At 58.1% G+C, this 17,679-nt stretch overlaps 1 protein-coding gene and 1 long non-coding RNA gene across 2 annotated transcripts; one reads left to right on the top strand and one right to left on the bottom strand.

The window, feature by feature from the left end:
• Positions 1-538: 538 nt before the first annotated feature.
• ASMTL (acetylserotonin O-methyltransferase-like) lies at positions 539-15,532 on the bottom strand (the record flags this gene model as incomplete). The annotated part of the gene is given in 10 exon segments (XM_018044443.1): positions 539-671; positions 1,908-2,071; positions 4,086-4,248; positions 5,337-5,718; positions 6,702-6,810; positions 8,423-8,484; positions 9,118-9,182; positions 10,882-10,929; positions 13,426-13,557; positions 15,367-15,532. Coding segments are annotated over 10 exon segments (1,351 nt in total), but the record flags the coding sequence as incomplete, so codon positions are not given.
• On the top strand, positions 3,235-4,972 carry LOC106503887. Its single transcript, XR_001297571.2, has 2 exons — positions 3,235-3,454; positions 4,210-4,972. It is a non-coding gene; the product is annotated as an uncharacterized LOC106503887 (long non-coding RNA).
• Positions 15,533-17,679: the final 2,147 nt, after the last annotated feature.

Below are 17,679 nucleotides of genomic sequence, written 5' to 3' on the forward strand. Positions count from 1 at the left end.
TGTGTGTGTGTGTGTGGCATGATTAGACCTCGTGAGATGGCAGCAGACAGGTTCCACGGTCCCCTCCTCTGCTTGGCAGCCCCCGGGAAGGGTCTGATAAACTCTACGAGGGTCCCGAGCCATCCCTGGGACCTCCTAGCACTTGGGAATATCACCCCAAGCCCCGCATCCACCCAGGATGCACGTAGATGCTTGTGTGGTTTGTAGAGATAAACCCATTTTCCAAGTCTTATTAGTAGGTAGAGCATATTAGTTGCTCAGTCGTGTCCGATTCCGCAGCCCTGTGGCTTGTAGCCCCGCCAGGCTCCTCTGTCCCTGGGGATTCCCCAGGCAAGAACACTGGAGCAGGTTGCCATTCCCTTCTCCAGGAGATCTTCCCGACCTAGGGATTGAACTTGGGTCTCCTGCCTTGCAGGCGGATTCTCTCCCATCTGAACCACTGGCTTAGCCTATCTGCAGGTACGGCACCTGCAGCTTCCGACAAGAGAAGGGACGCTCGCACCCGTTTGCCTGACTCCTGTCGGGCGAAGGGACGTACCTCCCAGGTGGCAGGCGGAGGTGAACGGGGACAGGTCAAAGGCCGTGGCCACGTGCTGGGCGGTCAGCTTGCTGAGGCCGTGCGAGGCCCTCATGAACTGCAGGGTCGCCTCTGTGCTCCACTTGTCGGGGCCCTGAAACGGAACAGGATCTCAGGAGAGACCCACCGGGGGCCCAGGCGGTCCTGCACCCGGGAGGACGTTCTGCGTGGCATCTCGAGGGCAGGGGGCTTCGTGGGTTTCCCTGGTGGGTCAGACGGTAAAAAGTCCGCGTGCCGTGCAGGAGACCTGGGCTCCACCTCTGGGTCGGGAAGATCCCCTGGAGGAGGGCATGGCAACCCACTCCAGTATCCTTGCCTGGAGCATCCCATGCGCAGAGGAGCCTGGCGGGCGACAGTCCATGGGGTCGCAAACAGTCAGACACGACCGAGGGACTAAACGTGGGGGGCTTGGTAGGCAGATGGGGAGGGGCCCGGGGGACACAGCAAGGGAGGGAGGGGAGGACAAGAAGACGTCCATCGAGGAGCCAGGAACTGCGTCCTCACCGGACACTAAACCCAGCTTCGCCGGGATCTCAGACATCTAGCTGCTACAACCATAGGAAATAAATGTCTTTCGTTTCTAAGTGAAAAGAAGCTGAGAGTCGCTAAGTCTTGTCCAACTCTTTGTGATCTGTGGACTATACAGTCCGTGGGATTCTCCAGGCCAGAGTAGTGGACTGGGTTGCCACGCTCTCCTCCAGAGGACCGTCTTCAGCCAGGGATCGAACCCCGGTTTCCCGCATTGCAGGCAGATTCTTTACCATCTGAGGCACCAGGGAAGCAACTTGCTCAGTCGTGTCCGACTCTTTGCAACCCTGTGGATAGTCCATGGGATTCTCCAGGCCAGAATACTGGAGTGGGTTGCCATTTCCTCCTCCAGGGGAATCTCCGCAACCCAGGGATCAAACCCAGGTCTCTGGCATTGCAGGCGGCTTCTTCACCAGCTGAGCCACCAGGGAAGCCCCACCCCCACCCCCGCCCAGACCCACTGAACACCCAACAAGGCTCTCTCTGGAGGGTCGGGAGCCAGGAGGCAGGGCAGGGAGGGATTTGCGGACCCCGAGCTCACAAGGCACTGTCTCTGCACAATCTAACCTCACGAAGGAAACGGGGGGCATTGGCTTGCGGCAGCCCCTTCATGGAAACACCCTCTTCGGCAGCTGTGGGCGGCCGGCTGCCCCCCACGCCGTCCCTAAGAGCCCGCATCCACAGCCTCCCACTGGGATAACGGGTTCTGATGGTCCCCGGGTCTGGGATGCTTTCGGCGCCCGTGGCCAATCCCTCAGTGGCAGAGACGGCACGTGAGAAGCAGCGTCAGGTTCTGGGGTACCTGCAGCAGCGGCTCTGGGGTCCACGCTGCCCCCTCCCGCATGGCCCGGCCCAGGTGCGTGAAGGCGTCCCAGACGGGCCCGTCGTGGTAGGCGGCCAGGCCGTGGAGAGACTGCTCGCCGTCCGACGCCAGGTGCAGGCTGGCCGTCTCCGTGTTGCTGTAACCTGAAAGGACGGGGCGTCGTGGGACCCCCACAAGGGCTGCCCTGAACATCAGAGAGACGCAGAGGGGAGCGGGGGCAGCCGCCGCTCGGGTTCCCGGCGGGGTTAGCGCAAGCATCGTTGGCCGACAGCGTGACGCCCTCTCGCGCGCCCGACTCTCTGCAACCCCATGGACTGCAGCCCGCCGGGCTCCTCTATCCATGGGACTCTCCAAGCCAGAATACTGGAGTGGGTTGCCACTCCCTCCTCCAGGGGATCTTCCCGACTCAGGGGCCGAACCCGCATCTCTTGCACTGGCAGACAGGCTCTTCTCCACGGAGCCCCCTGGGAAGCCCGTCTCTGCATCAGCATGTCTGTTTAGTGTCTGTCCATCACCTCCATCTCTCTCTCGCGCCTGTTAACCATCTATCTGTCCGTGTACATACGTGTACATACGTATCATCTCCCTGTCTGTTCAGCAGCTGTCATCTGTGTGTGAATAAATCTATGTACCTATCACTTGTCAGCTCAGCTCATCTATCGTTTATCCATCGACACGTGTGTTGCCTATCCATCAATCCCTCCATGTATCGCCCATTTATCCATCATCTGTCTGTCTGCCCTGGAGAAGGAAATGGCGACCCGCTCCAGTAGTCTTGCCTGGAAAATGCCATGGATGGAGGAGCCTGGTGGGTACAGGCCATGGGGTCGTAAAGAGCTGGACACGACTGAGCGACCTCACTTTCCCTTTTCACTTTATCGGTCTACCTGACTATCATCTGTTATCAGTTTATATCTCTTTATCTATCAGTGTGTCTACTATCTCTTTATCCGCCTGTCTGTCCGTCAGCCTGTGTTTATCATCTGTCTGTCTTCCTGTCACCCACCCATCCCCTTATCCTATTTTCTGTTTATCTGTCTATCTGCCCTCTGTTTCTTCATCAGCTATCTGTCTGGTGACCTTTCTGCCAACTATGAATTCATCCATCTGCTTACCATTTTCATGCCTATACATTCACCTATGAATCGGTCACGCTACCTATCATTTACCCATCCACCCATCTATCTAGTGGGCTCCCAGGGGCCTCAGCAGTAAACAATCTTGTGGCCACTGCAGGAGACACAGAAGACGCAAGTTTGATCCCTGGGTGGGGAAGATCCCCTGGAGGACGGAATGGCAACCCACTCCAGTCTTCTTGCCTGGAGAATCCTGGCGACAGAGGAGCCTGGCGGGCTACAGTCCGTGGGGTCTCAAAAAAGCTGGCCACGACTGCAGCGCCTGAGCTGGCAGCAAGCATCTGTTACCTGTTTGCCCACCCGTGAATCCATCCACCCATCCGTCCAGGTATCATCCCGCTATCAGGCAGCCTCTAGGCCTGCGCCTCGCCTGTCCGCCTACCTGATCAGGTAAGTAAGGATGCGCAGGCATCTACGCTGCGCACACGCACACCCTACGAGTTGTTGCCTTGGAGAGCCTTGGCTGATACAACCCCTCTGAGTCCATAAGGAAGTCTCTCTCTTGAACACCACACACACACACACACACACACACACACACACACACACACACACACACACACACACACACACACACCCCTGGTTCCTCCTAAACATCACACACACACACACACCTGTTTCCTCCAAACATCACACACACACACCTGTTTCCTTCTAAACCTCACATACACACACCCCTTTCCTGCTAAACATCACGTACACACACACACCTTTCCAACATCACACACACAGCTGTTTCCCCCTAAACATCACACACACACACCTGTCCTCCTAAACATCACACACACACACCTGTTTCCTCCAAACATCACACACACACACCTGTTTCCTTCTAAACATCACACACACACACCCCTCTTTCCTCTTTGCCCCGCCCCGCTCCCCACCTCTGGGAACCGCCCCGCGCCCAGGACACAGGGCCGGCAGGTCTGCCCATCTCTGCTCAGGAGCCACCGTCACTTGGCGGCCGGGTCCTCCTGCCTGCGGAGCTGCCGTGACGGCACCTGGGAAGCCCCCTCACCTCTGTCTGACTTGTCCAGCAACCCCAGGGCTGCACAGACGTCAAGCAGGTGCGCGGTGCCGCCCACCGAGGCGTCGATTTCGCGGGCGACGTCTGTGGCTGACAGGGGTCCTCGGTCTTTCAGTACATCGAACACTTGGAGCTTGCAAGCCGTGAGCAGGACCTGACCGTGAAGGAGGGCCACAGTCAGGCTACAACGTGTCTGACCGATCGCTTGTGACCCCCATGGACGGCAGCGAGGCGTGGGGAAGGGGCCCGGGACTGTCAGAAACGCCCCGCCCATCAGGGAGCCTTCTTCTGCAGGGGAGAGTTGGCTTCAGGCTCCAGCTTGCACAAGGCTTGCTCCAGGGAAGAACAAGTCGGTGAGGGTTAAGCAGAAAAGCTCTCTCAGCAGAGAAAACCCAATGTGCCACAGTCAAGGGGTGTGTGGTAGCTCCCCACGGTGCCCACGTCGAGGCCACAAGCCCTGGGACCTTGAGGTGAGGCTGTGTGTGGACTTGGGCGCTCTCTGCAGGACACACACTGTCCATGCCGCTCACCACACACCTCACAGGACAGCCTAACCTCCCCGCGGCTCTCGTAACAAAGGGGCTTTCCCCGGACACGTGGGGCACAGGGTGGTGTGAGCCCTGTCAGCCTCAAACACCCACATGGACCCCGCCCCAGCCCTGCCAGCTGTGTTCAAAAATGATGAGGCTCACGTCCTGACCCCCAGAATGTGCGAACGAGGCCTTCCGTGGAAATAAAACGTGAGCCCTGTCAGCCTCAAACACCCACATGGGCCCCACCCCAGCCCTGCCAGCTGTGTTCAAAAATGATGAGGCTCACGTCCTGACCCCCAGAATGTGCGAACGAGGCCTTCCATGGAAATAAAATGTTTTCGTAGACGTGATGGAGTGAAGGGTCTGAGATGAGGTCCTCCTGGGTGGGGGTGGCCCTAAGCCCCGTGACAGGGTCCTTATAAGACACGGAAGAGGAGAGACACGGACGCAGAGGAGAAGCCACATGGAGACGGAGGTGGAGACGGGAGGGAGGCGGCCACCAGCCCAGGGACGGACGCCTGGAGCCCCTGGAAGCTGGAAGAGGCGGGTGGGACCCTTGCCTGGAACCTCTACAGGAAGCTCAGCCCTGAGACCCCTTGACCTCAGATGTCTGGTCCCCAGGGCTGGGGTGGCGGGTGTGTGATGGATGCCTGTGGTTTGAAGCACTCTCCGTGCTGGGGGTCAGCTGACTGCGAATGCACACAGGTACCTTGGATGCTTTGAAGCCGTCCATCAGCTCCAGGAGGCCCGCGGGGAGCCCGGGCTGGCTGACCGTCACCCCGTTCAGGTCCGCCTCCTGGGTGCGGGGAGCCTGCTGCCGCGCCCCGCCAGCCTGCAGGCCCCCGCTGGCTCGAGCGGGGTCAGAGCCGCCTCCCTCAGCATTGCTGAGATCCTCGAACGTGTCGACAGCTGGGATGGAGTCGTGCTGGACCGGCTGCGGGGTGCCGGGGGCCCGGGGTGTGTGGTACAGGCGTGCCAGCTCCTTGCAGAAGCGGTTCAGCGGGAAGCCCACCACATTGAGGAAGTCGCCGCGGACGTACTCCACCAACATCCCACCCAGCGCCTGGATCCCGTAGCCGCCGGCCTTGTCCCTGCACGGCGGGAAGCAGAGAAGAGATGGACACGGTGATGCTGAGCTTTGCTGGGTGCACTCACCCGGCCGGCTCTGGGCAGCTGTGTGCCGGGGGTGGCCGGCTCCAGGACCAGCCCCCAGGAGCATCCGTCGGTCCCGCCCCCAGGACGGGATGAAGGCTCCATGGTGGCTTCTGCGGGTGCGTGAGGGGGCACCTGCCCCCACACCAGGCCTGGGTCTCCTGAGGGGGTGAGCTTTGCCCACAAGAGACTGGGGCCCCCCAGTGGGGGTTTTCCCGCATGTCTCTGACCGGAGCCTCAATAGGAGGACTCCTCACGGGGGTCCACACCCCGGGTCTTCCCGGAAACCTCTGCTGAGACCTCCTTACAGGGGAAAAGGGGTCCATCCTTTTCTGTCCACCCTGACTGAGCCCCCAGCCCTTCTCAACTCTAACCACCACCACCCCACTACAGACCAGGGTGCACAGAACGGCAGGCGCTGGGATTTGGGGTGTGGGGGGTGTCCTTGTGCCAAAGAGTTTCCCAGGTGGCACTAGTCGTAAAGAATCTGCCTGCAATGCAGGGGACACGGGTTCGATCCCCAGGTTGGGAAGATTTCCTGGAGAAGGGTCTCGCAACCCACTCCAGTGTTCTTGCCTGGAGAATCCCATGGACAGAGGAGCCTGGTGGGCTACAGTCCGTGGGGTTGCAGAGAGTCGGGCATGACTGAGTGACTATCACGGACACTGGGTGGGGAGACCAGCCCCACGGCAGCATCTGCCCTGACCTGCCCGACCCACAGTGGTGCCCTTTGCTGGGGGAGACGGCAGTGGTGTCGGGACGGGGGGGCGGGGTAAGACATCCTTCCATCCTTCCTAAGCACGCTGCCCGGCCCTGGGCCCCTGGGCCCGTGGCGGGCACAGGCCCCCAGCGCGGGCTCAGCCCTGGCCTGTCTCCTGCCCACGGCGGGCATTCAGCACCGCGGTTCCGGACAGAGACTCACATGGGCTCCCCGCTGTCGATGTATTCCCACAGCAGCTCCTCGGACAGCTCCGAGAACTTCACCGTGGTCTCCTCGTAGAACTCGGACACCTCAGTGTCCAGCTGACCGTCTGCAAGGAAGTGCGCACTGTGGTGAGGGGACGCAACCGCTGCCCCTGGGGGCCCACGGGCCTAACCCTTTGAGCCCAGGAGGAGGCAAGCCTGATGCTGAAGCTGAAGCTCCAGTGCTTTGGCCACCTCATGAGATGGAAAAGACCCTGATGCTGGGAAAAGACTGAAGGCGGGAGGAGAATGGGACGACAGAGGATGAGATGGGTGGATGGCATCACTGACTCAATGGACATGGGTTTGAGCAAGCTACGGGAGTTGGTGATGGACAGGGAGGCCTGGCGTGCTGCAGTCCATGGGGTCGCAGAGAGTCAGACATGACTGAGCGAGTGGACAGCAACAAAGCCTGAGCTTTGCATGCGATTCACACACACACACACACACACAGGATCATTAATACGGGATAAAGGATTGTCCACTGTAGACAGGGAAACAGAGACAGAATAAAACAAAGTGAAGTGAAAGTGTTAGTTGCTCAGTCGTGTCCGACTCTTTCCGACCCCGTGGACCGTAGCTCTCCAGGCCCCTCTGTCCATGGGATTCTCCAGGCAAGAATGCTGGAGTGGGGTGCCATTGCCTCCTCCAGGGGATCCTCCCCACCCAGTGACTGAACCTGGGTCTCCTGCACTGCAGACAGATCCTTTATCGTCTGAGCCGCCAGGGAAGCTGATAGAACATTTATGGACTGGAGTTATCATTATGACAGGGTAAGTCTGGGATCTTCATGAGGCTTTCGGCTGTAGGGTTGGAAATGCCCCATGCACGTAGCATGCTGGGCACACAGAGGGGCCACTTGTGAAAAATCTCCACACCAGGCGTCCCGGAGTCAGTGAGTGTGTGCGTGCAAGGTCGGTGTCTCAGTCGTGTCCGACCCTTTCTGATCCCAGGCTCCTCCGTCCCTGAGATTCTCCAGGCAAGAACACTGGAGTGGGCTGCCATTCCCTTCTCCAGGGGATCTTCCTGACCCAGGGATCGAACTCCTGTCTCTTGTGTCTCCTGCATTGCCAGGTGGGTTCCTTACCGCTGAGCCACCTGGGAAGCCCCCAGCAGGCTCCATGGTGCTCCTTGAACCTCACGCCCACCTAGAACCTCAGAACAGGACTTTATATGGAAACAGGGTCTCTGCAGACATGATGAAGTGAAGGGTCCAAGATAAGGTTCCCCCTGGATGAGGATGGCCCTTAATCCCATGACAGGGTCCTTCCTGGGGCTAAAATCCCTTTTAAGCAGCTTTAAAAGTTATTCCTCAGGCTTTTTGTGCTTTAAAAAAAAATAAAAAATCTTTTCATCACGGTATGTCTTAATGCCTGCCAACGGGAGCCAAACTTCTCCACCGTTCAGACCAGAGAGCTCAAAGGCAGGCTCTGGGTGAGTTGTGTTGGACGAGGTGGAATGTCCCTCGCACCCTACATGGGGTCCACTGGGTGCTCACGATGAACCCCCATATTTCCACGTGGGATCCCAACGTTCCCAGGCTAGGTGGAAGGGCGGGCCCACGTGGTAGCAAAGACAGGGACGCCCCAGGGCGCCCGGGTCCTCCCCCCAGGAGCCCCGGCTGCTCCGACGGTGGCCCTGACTCCCAGGGGAGGTGGGGGACGCGGGCCGTCCAGGTACCTTTTGTGCAGCAGTGGACGATGGCCACGCCCGTGACCACGCTGTGCTCCTTCCCGCTGAGCCTGCAACACATGGCCGGGCCAGACGCGTGAGTGTCCGGAGTGTCTCTGGAAAGCAGGGCGACCCCTGCCCCGCAGCACGAGGCCCCTGTCCACCCACCAGCCCCACCCCCCCACCATCACCCCAGCTGCACGATCACCAAGGAAACCGTCCCAGGGGGACTGTGAAGCTTCCCCACGAGACTGTGGTCACTGCACTGAGGGGCTAGGGGGGTGGTCAGGCCATCTCACGGGACCACGTGGACCCTGATGGGAGCGGCCGGCAGGGCACAGAGGACCCAGATCCTGGCTACTCTGGGCCGCCCCTTTCCTGGGTCCCTGTGCAGTCCTGGGCCTGGACACTCAGCATGACCGAGCCAGGAGGAGACCCTGAGTGTGGGGGGGTGGTATGGGGAGTCGGAGCCCGGTTAAGAGTCGAGGTCAGTTCAAGGGCATGGCCTGGTCCTCTGACCTGAACAAGGAGGGGCTGTCTGTGGGAGACAGCAGATATGATGCCCATGGCAGACATGGGGACGTGATGGGTAATGGGTGGGTGGACAGACGGCTGATGAGCGGATGCTGACGGTGAGTGGGCGGATGGCGAGTGGCCCAGCCCCTGTCCCACGCGTCCCCGGAGGCCCGCCGGGACCCACCCACCTCGACAGCATGCGGTAGGCGTCTTGCTTGTCCACCGGCTTCTCCAGGATCAGCCCCCCGACCGCCTGCGAGGGAAACGCCACGGAGACTTGCTTCCGCTCCCCGAGCTGCTCTGCGTCAGCTGCACTGTCCACCGGCTCAGACTCATGTATTTTTTTTCTTTAATTTACGTGAGATTCGTATAATGTGGCAGTCACCATGTTAAATGAAACCACGTGGTACATTTCCACCGTTGGGTGAGGGTCGCTATCCAGCTCCCCAGGTCTTCCATCATCTGGAACACCCCATCCCCACAAGCTGCTCTCCCCACCTCGCTCCCCAGCCCCTGACAACTGCTGATCGATTCCTTCCTCAGTGGATTTCCCTATTCTGGATATTTCATACAAGTACAGTAATATGCACCCTTCTGCGTCCTGCTTCCCTCACTGAGCGCTGGGTGCTCGAGGTCCATCCACACTGTAGCCTGTGTTGGGGCTTCCCTCCTTTCAGGATCCATGCATCATCCATCCATCCACCCATCATCCATCCACTCATCCATTTATCCATCCAACCATCTACCCAACCATCCATCCATGCATCTTCTATCCATCTATCCATCCACCCATCCATCCATCCAACCTTCTACTCATCATTCATCCACCCATCCATCCATCATCAATCCATCATCTATTCATCATCCATCCAACCATCCATTTATCCATCAAACCATCTCCCCAACTATGCATCCATCTATCCATCCATCCATTATCTAACCATCCATCCATCCACCCATCAACTCAACCATCCATCCGTCTATCCATCCACCCAACCACCCATCATTTATCCATCCAACTATGCATCATCTATCCATTCATTCATCCATCCATCCATCCAACCATCTACCCATCCATCCATCCATGCATCTTCTATCCATCTATCCATCCATCATCCACCCATCCCTCCAACCATCTACCCAAACATCCATCCATCATCCACCCACCCATCCATCAACCATCCATCCATTCATTCTTCCATCCATCCAACCATCAACTCAACCATCCATCATCCATCCAACCATCATCCCAACCATCCATCCATCTATCTATCCACCCATCCATCAACCATCCATCCATTCATCCTTCCATCCACCCATCCATCATCCATCCAACCACCAACCCAACCATCCATTCGTCCATCATCCGTCCATCCATCATCCACCAACACACTCCTCCAGGGACACTGCTTCTATGAACAGCTCAGCAACGAGGCCCAGCATCCCTGGGTGATGCACCCCATCAGGCCAGCCGGGGTCTCAGACAGACAGCCATGCCTAGCGAGACAGAGCTGCTCTACGGGTCACTGTGATGACCTGTCCGAAGGCCCAACTCTCGGCGGCCAAAACCCCTATCTCGGGGAGATTCCTTTTCCCCAGGTCCTGATCCCCCAGCCCTGAGAACAGGACAGTATCCGATAATAGGATCTTTGCAGATGTAACAAAATCTACCAGTAGGTCGTACTGGAGCCAGGTGCATCAGAATCCGTGATGGATGGTGTTCTCGTAACAGGAGAGACACAGAGCAGAGGCCGCGTGGAGATGGAGGCAGAGACGGGAGGGAGGCGGCCACCACCCCAGGGACGCCCAGGAATTTGGAAAAAAAAGCATCAGCAGCCGGGAGAGACAGAAGCCTGGGGCGGATTCTCCCCCAGGTCTCACAGAAAGAACCCGCCTTCCCGAGGCCTGGATTTCAGCCTCCAGTGACACGAAAAGCCAGAAAGCAGGCTCACCACGATTGTGTCAGCTCCGATGACCACGTCCGGAGCCCGCAGGTCCTTCTGCAAGAAACGCAGACTCGGCTTTAGGCAGGACGAGCCTGTACATCTTACACATTTTCACGTCACGACGTGCGGCACCCAGCATCACAGCTTAGTTAAGGATCCAGTCTTGCTTTAGAGAGCGAGCCTGGAGTGTCCTCAAGCCACCGATCAAGGGAGACAGTGGAAGAGAAAGTTAGCCACTCGGTCGTGTCTGACTCTTTGCGACCCCGTGGACTGTAGCCCGCCAGGCTCCTCTGTCCATGGGATTCTCCAGGCAAGAATCCTGGAGTGGGGTGCCATGCCCCTTCTCCAAGGGATGTTTCCCACCAAGGGATCAAACCTGCGTCTCCAGCATTGGTATGTGGGTTCTTTACCACTGAGCCACCACAGGGGCCCCACTTATATATTAGTATATATAATTGTGACTTCCCAGGAGGCTCAGATGGTAAAGAACCTGCTTGCAGTGCAGGAGACCTGGCTTCAATCCCTGGGTCGGGAAGATCCCCTGGAGGAGGAAATGGCAACCCACTCTAGTATTCTTGCCTAGGAAATCCCATGGACAGAGGAGCCTGGTGGGCTACAGTCCACGGGGTCGCAAAGCAAAGAGTCAGACATGACTGAGCAAATAACACTTCACACTTTCATATATAATTATATATTTTATTACTTATAATTATTATAAGTGATAGGAAGCTACATTGATTCTATGTCATAAATGACAGTTACATTAATTAGAACATTTTATAGTAACACAGAGATAAGCTATATAAATTCTATATTAAAATGGTACTTTTATATTATAATGTATATAATTTACTATGTATGCTATATAGCATTATATATTACTATACATAAAAGTATATAGTATACGATATATATTTTGTATATTAGAGAATAACACTTCATAATAGATGAAGTATATTAATTCTACATCATTAAGCAATATGGTTATGTTAATTGCAATTGGATATTCCATAACACTTATAGCAATAAAGAGAATATGTTATTCCCATAAGTGATGCTGCTATATTAAATAGCATAGTATCATAAATAGTAACAGTAATGTATTAGCAACACTTTCTATATCATAAATGCTGCTGTTATATACTATAGTTGGTTATATAGTAATAGTAATAAACCACTTATATTATTTTCTATATCATGATGCTGTTATATTAAATACCATAATATATTAAATAGTAATAGTATATCATTTCTTTATCATAAATAATGCTTATATTAAATACTATACTATATTGAATATATATGTTGTGGGGAGGAAGGTGGGAGGGGGGTTCATGTTTGGGAACGCATGTAAGAATTAAAGATTTTAAAATTAAAAAAAAAAACAAAAAACTATACTATATTGAATAGTAACTGCAATATATAAACTACACTGTTTCTATATCATCAGTGATGCTGTTACATAATAAGCTGCTGCTAAGTTGCTTCAGTCGTGTCCGACTCTGTGCGACCCCAGAGACGGCAGCCTACCAAGCTCCTCTGTCCCTGGGATTCTCCAGGCAAGAACACTGGAGTGGGTTGCCATTTCCTTCTCCAATGCATGAGAGTGAAAAGTGAAAGTGAAGTCGCTCAGTCATGCCCAACTCTTTGTGACCCGATGGACTGGAGCCCGCCAGGCTCCTCCATCCATGGGATTTTCCAGACAAGAGTACTGGAGTGGGGTGCCATTGCCTTCTCCAATATAATAGGCTGCTGCTGCTGCTGCTGCTGAGTCGCTTCAGTCGTGTCTGACTCTGTGCGACCCCATAGATGGCAGCCCACTAGGCTCCGCCGTCCCTGGGATTCTCCAGGCAAGAACACTGGAGCAGGTTGCCATTTCCTCCAATGCATGAAAGTGAAAAGTGAAAGTGAAGTCGCTCAGTCGTGCCCGATTCTTAGCGACCCCATGGACTGCAGCCCACCAGGCTCCTCCGTCCATGGGATTTTCCAGGCAAGAGCACTGGAGCAGGTGCCATCGCCTTCTCCGGTAAATGCCACAGTATATAGTATATTATATGGTAATTTAGTGTTAAAGCTGCATTAATTCTAGATCATGCTCAGTCGCGTTCAAGTCTCTGTGACCCCATGGACTGTAGCCCGCCAGGCTCCTCTGTCCATGGGATTCTCCAGGCGAGAATACTGGAGTGGGTTGCCATTTCCTCCTCCAGTATTCTATCCAGAATCCAGGGAATTCTGTATCATAAATGATGCTGTTTTATTAGTCGCAGTAGCACACGGCATGGGAACACCTCGGTAGACTAGGTACATCAGTTCTTTGTCCTGAGTGACGCTCTGATATGAATTGCAACAGCACCTTACGTACTAGCAAAGTGACGGATAACGTTGTATAAACGATACCATCCCATGAATTACATGTGGCCACAACGCAGGGACACTCAGTCGCAGAGAAGCTACACCTACTGCCTGCCGCGAAGGGCACTGATTTACAACAGGTGTGAGTGAAGCCTGAGGACGCCCCGCGGGCAGGAGACCCAGGAAAGGAGCCCTCGCCTGGTGCATCCGGTCGGCCACCTCCAGCGCCTTCTGCTTGGCCGTTTCCATGGCGTACGCCTGCGGGCCGGCGAACGAGCCCTTGTGCAGCTGCTCCTTGAACCTGGACGGGACCACCTCGAACCTGAGGCCCTGGAACAGGATAGAAGAGGGGTTTGGGCAGGGGGAGCCACAGGATGCTGACAGTGGGCAGGAACTGAAAGTCCCTGCCCAGCCCCCTTCCCTGACTATGGACACTGACCAAGGGCCGACGCCCAGCTGCTGCGCCAGTGTAACCAGTGTGTGTGTGGAGTGGGGGCGGGCGGCGGCTCGGGGACCCTGGTGGGAAGACCTGTGCACGGAGAGGCCAGCAGGGCACTATTGATTGGGGTGCAGCCCCGAGGGGTCAGAGGGCTCCTGGAGAGTCCCAAAGGCCGGCATTTCGCCCTTACAGCGATCAGACTACTGAGACGGCAGCACGTGCAGGAAAGGCCACAAATACGGCGGCTGCGTGTGTGTGGGAACAACTAGGCTGCTCTGACTTGGTGTCCGACACAGGCGACCAGGCAGTGCCTGCGGAAGGCGGGTCACGGACACCGGACACCGCTGCCTCCAGAGTGGGGACTGGGGGTCTTGACCACACAGGGTCAAACTCCCCCTCCCGCACTCCCACGTGGGGACCTCTGTGAGCAGCCAGCTGCCTCTTACTTTTCTGCACCCCAGCCCCCTCCCCACCTCCATCGTGGACCTCCCGGGTTAACCCCTGGGTCACACTATGAGACACCCCCCACCTCCGGTTCTGTACCCTCGCTGGGAGGTACATATAGCGCTTCTCATTCTGTACCTGCCCCTGCCCAGCCCAGCTCACGCCCCCGCCCAGCCCAGCTCATGCCCCGCCCCCCGCCCAGCCCAGCTCACGCCCCCCCCCCCCCCCGCCCAGCCCAGCTCACGCGCCCCCCTCCCCGCAAGCCCAGCTCACCTCCCCGCAAGCCCAGCTCACGCCCCCCGCCCAGCCCAGCTCACGCCCCCCCAGCCCAGCCCAGCTCACGCCCCCCCAAGCCCAGCTCACGCCCCCCGCCCAGCCTAGCTCACACCCCCCCAGCCCAGCCCAGCTCACGCCCCCCCCAGCCCAGCTCACGCCCCCCACCCAGGCAAGAATTTCTGGCTCTATCTGTTCCCCTAGCCGGTATCCCCGCTTCTCTGAACCCCTCTCCAGATAGGGCCACCCCATGCAGACCAAGCCCTGTCCAGGCGCTCTGTCCCCTTCCCCACCGCCCCCCTCCTCAACACCAGCTCCAGTACACAGACTTGACCTTGGCCTGGCAACCCCACACCCCCTGGCCAGCAGATCGCCAGGTCACTGAGCCCTGGCTGGAAGACCGTGTCCCTCCCCCGATCACTGACACCATAGATCTGGACCCTGGTCATTAGGGTCCTACCCTCTGGCCACCGCAGGCCCCAGTCCTGCAGACCCCGGATACCCAGTCACTTAGGCCCCCAGCCCTGCAGATTCCTGACCCCCACGCCCTGCTCACCAGACCCTCAGTCACAAGGCTTCTGTCCAGAGACCCTGTATCTTTGACCCCGTCAGTCGGTCCCACTGCTGACCCCGGGCCTGCAAACACCCACCCTCTCTTACATCCGCCCCCCCCAAGTCAATAGGATCCCCAATAACTAAGCAGTGGCCCTGCAGACCCACCAAGGCGCCGGTTATCTCCCGCGCCGCGCCCCGCCCACGAAGCCTAGGTCATCAGGACCCTCGGGCACTCGTCTCTGACCTCCGGACCCTGGCCAGAGCCCTCCCCTAACTGCTAAGACGCCCCCAGTTTCTAGGCCCCGGACCCGCAACTCTGGGGCCCATCCGGGAGGCCCGGGTCACGGCCCCGGGGGTCCCGAGGCCTCGGGTCACTAGGCCCGGGCCCGCAGGCCCTGCCCCCCCGACCCCGGGCCCGGGCCACTCACAGCATTGCTGAGGATCTCCCGGCGGCGCGGGGAGGAGCTGGCCAACACCACGCGCTTGTGCTGCAGCTTCCCGATCACCGGGCGCAGCAGCATGGCGCCCCGCGCCCGCGCCGGGAGACCAGTGCCGGGGGACCCGCGCTGCGAGCGCGCAGCCGCCCGGCCCAGGCCCCGCCCCACAATGCCCCGCCCCATTCTAGGCCCGTCCCCGGTCGCTGGAGCCACGCCCAGGCCTCATCACCAATGAAACCCCGCCTCGGCCCGCTCAGGCCCCGCCCCAGGCCCCTGCCCACCATGAAGACCCGCCCCATTCGTCGGAGCCACGCCCAAGCATTGCCACCAACGAAGCCCCGCCCTAGGCCCGCCCACAGCCGGACCTCACCACCAATGAAGACTTCGCCCAGGCCGCACCACCAACGAAACCCCGCCTCTGCCCGCCCACGGCCCGGCCTCACTACCAATGAAAGCTCGCTCCAGGCGGGCCACCCGCGAAGCCCCGCCCCGGCAGTTGGAGCCACGCCCAGGCCTCTGCGCCCAAGGCCATGCCCTCCCCCGAGGCAGGTGAGGCTCCGGCGGCGCTTCCGGGCAGCCAGGGGACGAAGTCCCGCCCCATCCTCGAAGCCCCGCCTCCAGCTCGCCCCGCCCCCAGCTGCTGGGGATTCCTGCCAGGCCCGGGCGGAGGGCGGGACCCGGTGCCCGCAAGGCATCTTGGGAGCGCAGAGATGAGGGTCCCCGGGGCTTGATGCAGGGGAGACGGGGGTCCCAGGGGCTCGAGGGGGGCGGAGACGGGGGTCCCGGGGGCTCGAGGGGGGCGGAGACGGGGGTTCCCGGGGCTCGATGGGGGCGGAGACGGGGTTCCCGGGGGCTCGAGGGGGGCGGAGACGGGGGTTCCCGGGGCTCGATGGGGGCGGAGACGGGGGTCCCGGGGGCTCGAGGGGGGCGGAGACGGGGGTTCCCGGGGCTCGATGGGGGCGGAGGTGGGGGTCTCTAGGACTTGATGGGGGCGGAAACGGCGGTCTCTAGGATTTGATGTGGGCGGAGACGGGGGTCCCGGGGGCTCGAGGGGGGCGGAGACGGGGGTTCCCGGGGCTCGATGGGGGCGGAGGTGGGGGTCTCTAGGACTTGATGGGGGCGGAAACGGCGGTCTCTAGGATTTGATGTGGGCGGAGACGGGGGTCCCCGGGGCAGAGACCGGGGTCCTCGGGGCTCGATGGGCGCGGAGACGGGGGCTTCCCGGGGCTCGATGGGGGCGGAGGTGGGAGTCTCTAGGACTTGATGGGGGCGGAGATGGGGGTCCTCGGGGCTCGATGGGTGCGGAGATGGGGGTCCCCGGGGCTTGATGGGGGCGGAGATGAGGTCCCCCGAATGCAGTGCGGGTGTGTGGAGATGGGGGTGTCTCGGGGCGCGGTGGTCTGTGCAGATGGAGCTCCCGGGAAAGCAGTGCGGGTGTGTGGAGATGGGGGTTTTCGGGGCGAGGTGGTCTGTGCAGATGGTGGTCCCCAGAGTGCAGTGGGGGTCTGCGGAGATAAAGGTGCCCGGCCTGCGTTGGGGGTGCGGGCACTTCTCAGCCTAAACACTACTAACGGTCTGGGCCGGATCATGCGTTTTCGTGGGGCTGCCCTGGGCGGCTGCAGCGCATTCAGTAGCGGCTCTGGTCTGTGTCCACTAGAAGGCAGTAGCTGCCCACTAATGGTGACAACCCGGACGTCCGCACGCGTCGTGTCCACTGGGGGACTGAATCACCCCTCCTGTGTGCCCCGGCTAGACAGGGCTGGAGAGGTGGGTGATGGACGGATGGATGGATATGATGGATGGATGGCTAGATGGATGGATATGATGGATGCATGGATGGATGGATAGATAAGATAGATGGATGGACAGATATGATGGATGGATGGATAGATATGATGGATAGATTAGATGATTGGATTGATAGATATAATGGATGGGTAGATATGATGGATGGACGGATGGATAGATATGATGGATGGATGGATAGATAGATTAGATGGTTGGATTGATAGATATGATGGATGGATGGATAGATTAGATGATTGGATTGATAGATATGATGGATGGATGGATATGATGGATGGATGGCTAGATGGATGGATATGATGGATGCATGGATGGATGGATAGATAAGATAGATGGATGGATAGATATGATGGATGGATGGATAGATATGTATGGATAGATAAATAGATGATGGATAGATATGATGGATGGATAGATGATGGATGGATGGATAGATGGATAGATATGATGGATGGGTGGATATGATGTATGGATACATAAATTGATGATAGATATGAT

The sequence above is a fragment of the Capra hircus genome, unplaced genomic scaffold, assembly GCF_001704415.2.
Source record: "Capra hircus breed San Clemente unplaced genomic scaffold, ASM170441v1, whole genome shotgun sequence".
Taxonomy (NCBI): Eukaryota; Metazoa; Chordata; class Mammalia; order Artiodactyla; family Bovidae; genus Capra; species Capra hircus.